We start from the raw sequence: 10,511 nt of genomic DNA on the forward strand, positions 1-10,511 counted from the left end.
AAGTATGTGCGAGGCACGACAGGCTGAGGTATAGTTAAAGTATGGCGGAAGTATGGCTGAGGTATGACAGAAGTAGAAGCACGAAGAAATAATGGTAAGGTATAATTGATCTACCTTTTACCTGTTATTATATTACGAGTCTCGTTCTTCGAGATTACAATGTAGTACCGCTACTTCCCGCCAGGGTGAGCCACATTCCAGAGAGTATAATAAAAATCACGCCGCCCGGCCTGTCCCCGCTGACTCATCTTCATAATGTTCTTTGTGCCAGCGAGAGTCACAGTTGAAGAGAGTTTTGTGTGGTAAATTCGTGATTCACGGGTGTTTTTGTACTTTTAACCAGAAAATACGTTAATTAAGTGTGACTTCCGTTTCCGTTTTGGATGTGAGTGGCAGGTGTGAGAAAGAGTGTGAGTGGAGAGGCGAGAATTTAGCAGGATAGCAAAGGTGAGGAGGAAAGGAAATAGGGCAGAGAAGGAGCGGGGAATACATAGACGGGTGGACGGGTGAAGGGAATAGGGAGGCAGGAATAGAAGGGAAGGACAGTTGAAAAAGAAAAAAGGGGGAGAGTTTTGAGGTTAGGCAGAAAGAGCCGGCGGACGGCAACGGGAAGGATAAGACAAAAATAGGCGGTGACATCTAGGGAGTAAGAAGGGGGATAGAGCAGAGACAGGTAGACGGCAGGTAGATAAGGTAGGGAGCGGTGGCGGAGAGAAAGAGTATGAGCAACGAGGGTGGCCAAAAAGAAGGGGCGAAAAGAGAAGAAGAGGAGAAAAAGAAAGGTAGACCGGGTGCAGTAGCAGCGTTAGGGAGGGATAGGAGGCATAGCCTGGGATCGGCGACGACGGTGCTAGATTTATGGAAGAGAAAGCGGGAGGAGGAAGGGGAAAAAGGGGAGGAGGATGCAGATGAGATACAGGAAAGAGAAAGAGTATTTGGAAAAAGCAGGAAAGTGCACCGGTCGCCGGAGGGCAAGACAGGTGAGGAAGGGAAGGCAGAGGGAGGGAGTATACAGGATATGCTAAGGCTGATTAGGGAAGAGTTGAAGATAGGTCTAGAGGAGGTCAAAGGGCAGGGAAGGGGGATCAGGGAAGAAATGGAAAAGATTGAAGGGAAAATGACTAGAAGGAAAGAGCAGTGGGAAGTAGAGAGGAGGGAGATGAAGGAAATGATGAGGGACCTAGGTAAGAGACTAGAAGAGGTGGACGAGCGGAGAGGGGGGGAGATGGAAAGGGTAAAGGAGAGGCTGGTAGAATTAGAAAAGAAGAGTGCAGAGGGCTGTGGGGAGAGGCAGGGACAGGGGAATGCGGAAGTGGCGCAGGTAACAGTAGATAGGTTAAAAGAGATGGAGTGGGCCATAGAGAGGAAAGAAAGGGAAGAAAGAAGGGGAAATATAGTATTCAGAGGGGCGAAAATAGAGAAGGGAAGAGAAAAGGAAGGGTTGAAAAAGATTATGCAGGTGATAGGGGTAGAGGTCGAGGTAAAGGATATGTGGGAGGTAAGCGCGAAAAAGGGGGCAGAAAAGGGGATATGGATAGCAAGGCTAGGAATAGGGAGCAAAAGAGTCAGGTAATGGGAAGAAAAAGCCTCCTCAAAGGGAGGGAGGAGAGAATAGAGGAGGATCTCACCTGGGCAGAGAGGAGAATGAAATGGAAGTTGGGGGAGATAGCAGCTATCGAGGAGAGAAGGGGAAACAGAGTAAGTATAGGGTATGCAAAGATCTGGATGGAAGGGAGAATGTGGAAGTGGGATGAGATAGGAGAGGTGCTTAGGGACGGTGCGGGGAGAGAGAGGGAAGAGGGGCAAAGGGAGGGGAGGGAAAAAGTAGGGGAAAGCGATAGGGAAAGGACAGCAAGCGAGGAAAGACAAGAGGGAAGTATAGAAGCACAGGAAGGGGTACGTAGGGAAAGGCAGTCGGTGTAATGGGTAGTGGGGGGGGGGGGCAGAGGCAGGGGGGAGGGAGAGAAAGAGGAGAGAGAGAGGGGAGTAGGCGAGACGGAAAGGGAGGGGTGGAAAGTAGTTTTCTGGAATGTGGCGAGGCTCGCGAGAAAGGATGAAGATTTCTGGAGGGGGCTAGGGGAGTGGAATGTAATATTTCTGATGGAGACATGAATAGAAAGGAAGGGGTGGCAAAGGATTAGGAATAAGTTGCCAGCAGGGTATAAATGGGAAGTGCAGTATACGGTGAGAAAAAATAGGAAGGGGAGAGCAATAGGCGGAATGCTATCAGGGGTAAGAAGGGAGATAGTGAGTGGGGAGGGAGGGAGGGAAGAGGTAAAAGAGGGCATGATAATAAGGAAAATAAGTGTAGGGGGGGAAAATGGGTAGTAATAGGAATATACGTAAATGGGGATCTAGAAGAGAAGATAGGGGAATTGAAGGAGCGGGCAGAAGAGGTAGAGGGAGGAGCAAAAGTGCTAGTGGGGGGTGATTTTAATGCCAGGACAGGGCAGGAGGGGGGAGGATGTTGGGGGGAAGGAGAGGAGGAGAGTAGGAGTAGGAAATCAAAGGACAGGAAAATAAACTCGGAAGGTAAGCAGCTGGTGCAATTTTCGGAAGAGACAGGATGGGCAATAATGAACGGGAACATAGAGGGTGATGAGGAGGGAGAATTTACGTATGTAGGTGGGGCGGAGGTGACGGTGATAGACTACGCTATAGGAGACAGCGGGGTAAGGGATAGGGTCAAAAGGATAAAGATTGGGGATAGGGTTGACTCGGATCATCACCCGGTAATAGTGTCGATGAGGGGGGCAGTGACTAGGACAAGGAAGGAAAAAACAGTAGGGGGAACTAGTAGAGGAGACTGGACAGAGGAGCGTAGGATGAGGTTTAGAACAGAAGTCAAATGGGAGGGGATAGGGGAAGCGGATGTAGGCAAAGAGATAGAGAAAAGAATAAGGGAGTTTAGACGAGCCTTAGATGTAGGGGGGAGGGGGAGGAAAGCGAAAAAGGGATAGTGGGATGAGGAATGTAGGCGAAAAAAAGCGGAAGTTAGGCAGAGTCTAGGGAAATGGAGAAAGGGGGAGAGGGAAGGGGACGCGTATAGAAAGGAAAGAAGGGAATATAATAGGCTATGCGAGGAGAGGAAAGAGAAAGAAAATGAGGGTTTCATAAAAGAAGCAGCGGAAGCAAGGACAGAAAGCAAGGTATGGGAGATAGTTAACAGGGAAAAAAAGAAGTGGAAGAGGGTGAATGAGGACATAGGCGATCAGGAGAGGGGGGAGTATTTCATAGGATTATTAGGCGGAGTGGAAAGCAAGGTAACAGAAGGCGGGGGGATGGCAAATAGGAAGGGCGACGGGGAAGGGGAGCTGCAGAGGGAAGAGATTAAAAAGGTGATCGGAAAGCTGAGGGATGGAAAGGGACCAGGGAGGGATGGAATAGTTAGCGAGGTATGGAGGTATGGGGGGGAAGAAATGGAGCAGTGGATATGGAAAACATGTAACAGAGTTTGGGTGGGGGAGGGCTGGCCAGAGGATTGAAGAGAGGGATTGATAGCGCGCATAGTAAATCAGGGGAGGGGAAAAGGGTAGAAGAGTATAGGGGGGTGACGGTAATGCCAACTCTATGTAAGGTGTATGCGATGGCATTAGCGGATAGGTTAGAAAGAGAGGTAGAGGAGAAGGGCTTGATACCGCAAAATCAAACGGGATTCAGAAAAGGCATCGGTACAATTGACAATGTATATGTACTTAATTATTTAATCAATAGACAGGTGGGAAAGGACAAGGGAAAGATGGTGGCGTTCTTTGTGGACTTGAAAGCGGCGTTCGATTCAGTGAACAGAAAGGTGCTGTGGGAGACTATGGAAAGGAGAGGGGTGAGGGAAGGGCTAAGGGTAAGGATAGAGGAAATTTACAGGAAAACAAAGAGTCGGGTGAGGAGCGGGGGAAAGGTAGGAGAGGCGTTCTGGACGGCGAGGGGGGTAAGGCAGGGATGCCCGCTCAGTCCGCATATGTTCAACCTGCTGCTGGCGGATTTAGAAGAGGAAATGGGGAGAGGGAGAAGGGTTGGGGGGTGGAGTTGGCCGGCGGCAGGGTATGTACGTTAGCTTATGCGGATGATATAGTGCTACTAGCGGAAAGTGAAGAGGAAATGGAGGTAATGATTAGGAAGTTAGAAAGGTATATGGATAGGAAAAGGCTAACGGTAAATGTAGGGAAATCAAGGATTATGAGATTCAGGAAAGGAGGCGGCAGAAGGAAAAACATAGATTGGAGATGGAAAGGGAAAAAGATAGAGGAGGTGAAAGAGTTCAGCTATCTAGGGTATAGAGTAAAGTGCAATGGGGTACAGGAAGCACAGGTGAAAGAGAGAGTACGTAAGGCAGGGGTAGTAATGAGGCAGGTATGGGGAATAGGGAAAAGAAGGTTTGGGAGGGATTGGGAAAAAAGGATTTGGTTATTTGACAGGCTAGTATGGACGGTAATAGAGTATGCATCGGAGATATGGGGGTGGAGAGAGTGGAGGGCGGTCGAGGCGGTACAGGATAGATTTTTGAGATGGACATTAGGAGTGGATGGGCGAACACCGGGATATTTAGTAAGAGAGGAATTACAGAGGGAGAAGCTAAAGATTAGGGCAGGGAGAAGGGCATGGAATTTTGAAAGGAAGCTGGAGAGAGGGGAAGGTAGCGAGTTAGCTAGGAGATGCTGGGAAGAGATAAGGGAAAAGGCGGAAGCTGGGAGGCAGGGATCGAGATGGGAAAGAGAAAGGGAAAGTTTCTTTGCGGAAAGGGGAGCAGAGAGTAGAGAGGTAGTCGCGAGAAGGGAGAGGGGCGAGATGGAGTTTAGGGAAATAGAGGAGAGAGAGAGGGAAGAACAGAGAAAAGAGAGGTGGGAGAAAATAAGGGAATCGAGGTACAACAGATGGTACAGGCTAGTGAAAGGAGAAGGGATATCAGGGTATCTGGGAAAGGGATGGGGGGAAAGCAGGTGGACAAGGGTGGCAAGATTTAGATTAGGAAGCGAGATGAAGGAGGCAAGGTACTGGGAAGAAGAGGAAAAGAGAAGGTGTAGAATGTGCGGGGGGGAGGAGGAAACATGGGAGCACGTATGGGAAAGGTGCGTGGGCTGGGGTAGAAGGGGGGAAAGCTGGCAGGAGGTGGTGAGGGAGATGTTAGGTGAGGAGGGGGTGGGAGAAGTCTGGATGAGAGAACTGGAAAGGATCAGGGATGTACAAGAGAATGAAAGAGTGAGAGATGAATGGGAAATGGAAGTCGATTAGGATAAGGACGAATAGGGAATAGAATAAGGTAAAATAGGATAAGGTTAAGTAAAGATAAGGATAAAGAATAAGAAAAGGATAAGAGGGAAAGTAAGGGAATGGCAAGGCAACGGCACAGGGCACAGGCAATTAGAAATTAAGTAAGGATAAGGTAGGAAGTAAGAATAGGGTAAGAATAGGTTAAGAAAACATGTAAAAATATTGTAAAGGAAGAGGAAAAGGGAAGTCCTTGTAACCCCAAGGGGAGCAATAAATATTACATACATACATACGTTAATTAAGTGTAATTGTTATTTGATTTTTCGGAAATGGGGAAAGACAAAAAGCGAAGCGGGGAAAGAGATTCTGGTGGAGAAGAAATAACGAAGAGACTGCGGAGGTTAGAGAAAGAAATCGAACGCAAAAAACAACACAACCGAATAACAGGTAGGTAAAAAATGAACTGTTATGTTTCGGTGGGTTCTCAAAAATTTTCCGGCGACATGTACTCGTTTGTGGGAGACATGCTCGTGCGTTCGGGCTCGTAAATTTCGCATGTAGGAAGCGATAACCACGAGTGCCATTAACGGCCATCTTGTTGATTCAGTCAGACGATCTGACGAAAACAAAGTGAACACTGAAACTAACGAGCTAAGACAGTCGCGTGCAACGTCTCAGAAAGACGTGGTGAATTCTCCTGAGGGCCAGCCTCTTTGGGGGCGTCCATTAATTACGTGAGGTGTTTAGGGGGGGGAGGGGATCGAACCGAATCTTACTACATCTCACTTGGGGGAGAGGGGGGGTCTTGGCAAATATCACGAAATTTTTTCTAACAGAAAACGGTGTGAAACTGCGTTATAATTAAGTTAAACCAAAGCTAGATGAAAGTAAACAACGTGTCTTGAATAAAATATGGCAAAATCTGACACAATTCAGCCGACGTTTTTATTAATTTAAAATGAGTTTTCAAGATTATTATAATGCTCACGTCAAAAGACACGTCTTAAAGACGAAAAAGCGCTGTCAGGAACAGGTGGTAAAGTTATGGAACACAGCAAAACATAATTTTCCGAAGAAAGAAGATTTGGTTCAGCACGTTCAACATGAGATCAACGAGCTTCTGAGAGAAGCGGCGGAGAGAAAGGCTCGAAATACTCTAGCGTTCCTTTATAAGGTAGGTTGAATCCTTTTTTTCTTTCTTTCATTTCTGTTTCGCAATAGTTCAGTATTTTAAAATTTTCTGTTATTTTAAAAATCGTACACTAACTTAATGTGAATTATATATACATTTAAATGAGCTTCTGTGTGCAAGCGACAACGGCTTAGAGTGGCTAAATCAGAGCGAAGTTGAAGGAGCAGATGATTTCATTGAAAATCACTTGGATATGTTGGTTCCAATAGTCACTGTTGAGACCGTGCACGAGTCTCCATGGACTGAATTAGAATAAATATTTTATTAATTTTCGTTTAATTATTTATTATCTAATTTTATCACTGTGATTTAAGATTACAGCAATATTCTCATGCAATACTAGTCTTAAATAAAAATAATTAAGCAAATTGTGTTTTTTTTTTTTTTTAATAAATTCAACGCTTTTATACCCAAAATAGATATCTTGGAAAATCTCACGTGAGATTAGTGCAGGGGGGGAGGGGGTCGAGAAAAATCTTACAATATCTCACCAAGGGGGGAAGGGGGGTCAAAAAATTCTCAAAACTACCTCACGTAATTAATGGACGCCCCCTTTCAGACAGATCTCTGTCTATCGAATCAAGGCCACAGACAGCCCAGATTACAATATGACTTCTGGAAGAATGTAGGAACAGTTCTTTTTTATGGCTTGGACGTCAGAATAATCATCAGAATGAACTGTTTTAGAAGTTCCTAAGACGTCGTATGCGCCGCTTTATGAATAAATTAAGACTTCTTAAAAAAGAGCTCTCAAAGAATTCTTCTTACTGACTTCATAAATAAGAATTCTTTATGAACTTATGTTTATGATTCATAAAAATGGCTCCCCTGAGAATTCATTTTTCTGCGTTCTCAATAATGAACTCTTGAACAATTCATTTTTTTGATGTCTGAAATATGATTACATTAAGACTTCTTATTTCAGAACTGGAATATTTTATTGTAGGTATAAAAAAAATTTTTTTCATTATTAAATACAAGAATATTTATTGAAATTGAGTATAAGTACAAAATGATATGAATAAAATGGTAAATATTATATATAAACCATACATAGTTATTGTATTATATAGAAGTAATATCATTTTATTAAAATAAAACAAGTTTTTATATATTTATGGACAGTACATAAAGCAAAAGAAATAAATTATTTGTTTAATTGAGAGAAAAGAAAGAAGAAAATAGTTAAATAGTTTCATTATGTTACTCTTTGTTCAGTGCTTGGTGTTTCTCATTCGTATACTTAACCCGATCACTGGCATGTTGAAGCCAATTTTTTATTGCGTCATTAAGTTCTGCTAATATGCACCGTGGATTACACTTAATGATAGTGCCTAAAAGTATAAAAAATTATTATTTTAATATACGATTTTTTTCAAAAAAGAAAAATACTAAGAAAGAAATTTTTTGACGCTAAGTAGTCCTAAACATTATTTACTACAAGTTTAGTGCAAACTAATGGTATAAAATTTTCTGAATACATATCATTTACATTAAATTATCGACAACTTCTACACCCATAATTGTGATGAAATTGAGATTAGAAATCATGATTTCATAAAAAGTTTAAAACAATATTTTAAATAATTTAGAATCAGGCATAAATGAAGATAATAATCTTACTTGTCAGAATGTTCACGAAATTCATCTCCTTCAGGGATATAGTTTTTTTTTAACCGCTCCAGGACAGTTTACAACTGAAGTTATTATCTAAAATAAATGCTAATACGTCCCGGACGTGTTTTTTTCCATCAGCTACTTTTCTAAGTTCAATAAGTTTTGTCTGAAAAAATAATTTGACACAATGTTGCATTAATTGGAGGAGATTAATGAAGAATTACAAATGTGGTTGAACTATTTATCAGGATTAAAATAAAATTAAAAAAAAGTTTCTGTAAAACAAAAGAAAACCCAGAAATAAATCAACCAAAAAAATTGAGCTTAAATGTTCTTACGTATTGTGCATGTGCTTCTTTATTATTCAGTAAGGTTTGATTGAATTGCGTCAATGATTCAGTATTCTTCAGAGTAAATTCAGGCAAAACATTGAGAACAGAGGTTGAAGACGTTTGTATACAGTTTGAAGTTACATTAGAATTTAGGACCATAAATAAGTATGGTGTCTAATTTTCGAAACATTTGATCCAGCTTCGATCGACATGCAGCTGTTAACAGAAAAGATACATCACTATTTTTAAAACCAAACAAAAGAAATTGCATAAAATTTTAATTGATAGCAAAAGACTATTAGAATTCTAAACATTAAAAAGTTAATGCTATATTGTTATCAGAAAAATATCAGAATTGAATCGCACTTACGACAGCAGGGACAAACTGGCGCATCAAATTGGTTGGCAGCAGTTTGTTTTTGTCCCTCAGAACCAGGCTGAGTTGCATTATTGTTAGTAACCACTGTTTTTTTTCACTGTTTTTCTGATGTATGATCTCATTAGGCATCTTGTCTTTGGAAGCATTGTCTAGTTGAGTTGAATTATTGTTCTTGGCATCGTCATTACTTCCATTATTTTTCTTAATAAAAATATGTTGTGGAGCTTGAGAACTTTTATCAGCTTCAGCAAGAACAAAGGGTAATTCTATATAAAAGAGAAAAATAATTATTAAATTTAGCATGATGAACTTTAAACAGCTATATCAATGAGATTTGTGAAATACCTACTAACGGTTTCAATACTAGTCACCAATATCTTTTTATTGCTCGTTTCGTGTTCTCTTAAATTATTGTATTCTTCACCGTCGAAGAAATCACTATAATCTAAGGGCTGAGTTTCTAACAAATCATCAGAATCGGCAACGATTTTATTGGACTTATAGTCAAAATTCTTTTCAGGAAGGCTCTTATTTTTTTGGTTATTATCTTTCTCTAAAAATTTTAAACAATCAAGATTTAATTGATTTATAATTATTATTATAAATATATATACTAAATAAATACTACACCTTCTTCATTATCGTCGCTCGACTCCTCGGATTTTTGATAACGTAACAGTAGTTGCCTCGTACGCTTTGACGGATTATTTTCCTTGTCATCAATATTCAGAACGGTAGTTTCGTCACTTGTTGCCAAATGAACAGCAGCCATTTCTACTTGTCTTGCCGTATCAAAGGTTTCTAAAAGAACCAAATTTCAAGTTAAGATGAAAAATATGGGAATTAATAAATTTTGCTTTCAAAATCGAGCTTAAAATATTACACAATTTTTTCTGACATCGATTATAGCTTAGTTAATTTTTCATAATAAACATTAATTTGCTACAATAATAGTTCGTGTACTGTATGGTCCAAGCAGCCTTGTATATTTTATCTGCAGCCAGTTACTCTTGGGGTCTATTCTTCTTTTACAAGCAGTTGTCGCATTTTCGTTTTGAGGAGGCCGTTTAATTAGTTTTGTATCTTCATCTACCCAACTTTTCGCTACCGTCGAACACCAATCCTCACAAAAAGCAACGAAATACATCCTAAAAAAAAATTAAGTTATTAATAAAACTAAATGTGAGGTTAGTTTTTCTTTTTCTTTTAAACTATGTGTTAAAACATAAAATATCGATGAGTATAAAATTGTAATATTAATTATTATGTGTTATCAAAATAAAATGTTAATAATCATGAAGAAAACGTTAAATTTACCTTAATAATTGTTCGTTAAAAAATTGTAGTTGAAGATTCTTGGCTTCTGGAAATTACACATGGACCGATATTTACTGTTTAGATGTATACTGGTACTTACAAATAAACTTAGATGGCATGTCTGTAGCACAGCGCGAAAATTGAAGTTGCAATTGTTATAATCGATATAAAATGTGTAGAATAAATAGATGCGTTTCAAAAAATTTGTTGTTTATTAATATTTCTGAACAAAACATATAATAACAAAAATTAAATTTACTAATAAACTACAATAAATGAATAATATATCTTCGAAATGTTTTAAATTTTTAAATAAAATGAATCAAAATTAATATTTTTATCATAGAATAACATTCAGTTCGAAGAATGAATCAAAGGGAAAAAATAAAATGAATCATCACATGGTATGAATAAGAATTCTGATGAATAAGAATTCTATAATACATCACATGGTATACAAACGGCT

At 40.3% G+C, this 10,511-nt stretch overlaps 2 protein-coding genes across 2 annotated transcripts; one reads left to right on the forward strand and one right to left on the reverse strand.

Annotated features, from left to right (window-relative positions):
- The first annotated feature begins 721 nt into the window (after window positions 1-721).
- On the forward strand, window positions 722-1,573 carry LOC138191037 (uncharacterized). Its single transcript, XM_069136500.1, has one exon. It carries the CDS (start codon window positions 722-724, stop codon window positions 1,571-1,573), a length of 852 nt encoding a protein of 283 aa, XP_068992601.1.
- A 5,952-nt stretch (window positions 1,574-7,525) lies between these two features.
- On the reverse strand, window positions 7,526-9,958 carry LOC124218883 (uncharacterized). The gene is made up of 6 exons (XM_046625781.2): window positions 9,692-9,958; window positions 9,359-9,529; window positions 9,078-9,281; window positions 8,720-8,994; window positions 8,024-8,183; window positions 7,526-7,734 (listed from the first exon to the last, which is right to left on the reverse strand). Exons 1-5 carry the CDS (start codon window positions 9,873-9,875, stop codon window positions 8,073-8,075), a joined length of 945 nt encoding a protein of 314 aa, XP_046481737.1. The 5' UTR covers window positions 9,876-9,958; the 3' UTR covers window positions 7,526-7,734; window positions 8,024-8,072.
- Between the last annotated feature and the right edge of the window lie 553 nt (window positions 9,959-10,511).

Source organism: Neodiprion pinetum, chromosome 5 (genome assembly GCF_021155775.2).
Source record: "Neodiprion pinetum isolate iyNeoPine1 chromosome 5, iyNeoPine1.2, whole genome shotgun sequence".
Taxonomy (NCBI): Eukaryota; Metazoa; Arthropoda; class Insecta; order Hymenoptera; family Diprionidae; genus Neodiprion; species Neodiprion pinetum.

What these genes read in the sequence shown, in the direction of transcription:
- LOC124218883 (XM_046625781.2), bottom strand. Translation starts at nt 9,875, where the DNA reads ATGTATTTCGTTGCTTTTTGTGAGGATTGGTGTTCGACGGTAGCGAAA. An exon ending in AAGGCTGCTTGGACCATACA is followed by an intron (nt 9,530 to 9,691) that starts GTACACGAACTA and finishes TGGTTCTTTTAG; the next exon opens with AAACCTTTGATACGGCAAGA. An exon ending in GACTAGTATTGAAACCGTTA is followed by an intron (nt 8,995 to 9,077) that starts GTAGGTATTTCA and finishes TCTTTTATATAG; the next exon opens with AATTACCCTTTGTTCTTGCT.
- LOC138191037 (XM_069136500.1), top strand. Translation starts at nt 722, where the DNA reads ATGAGCAACGAGGGTGGCCAAAAAGAAGGGGCGAAAAGAGAAGAAGAG.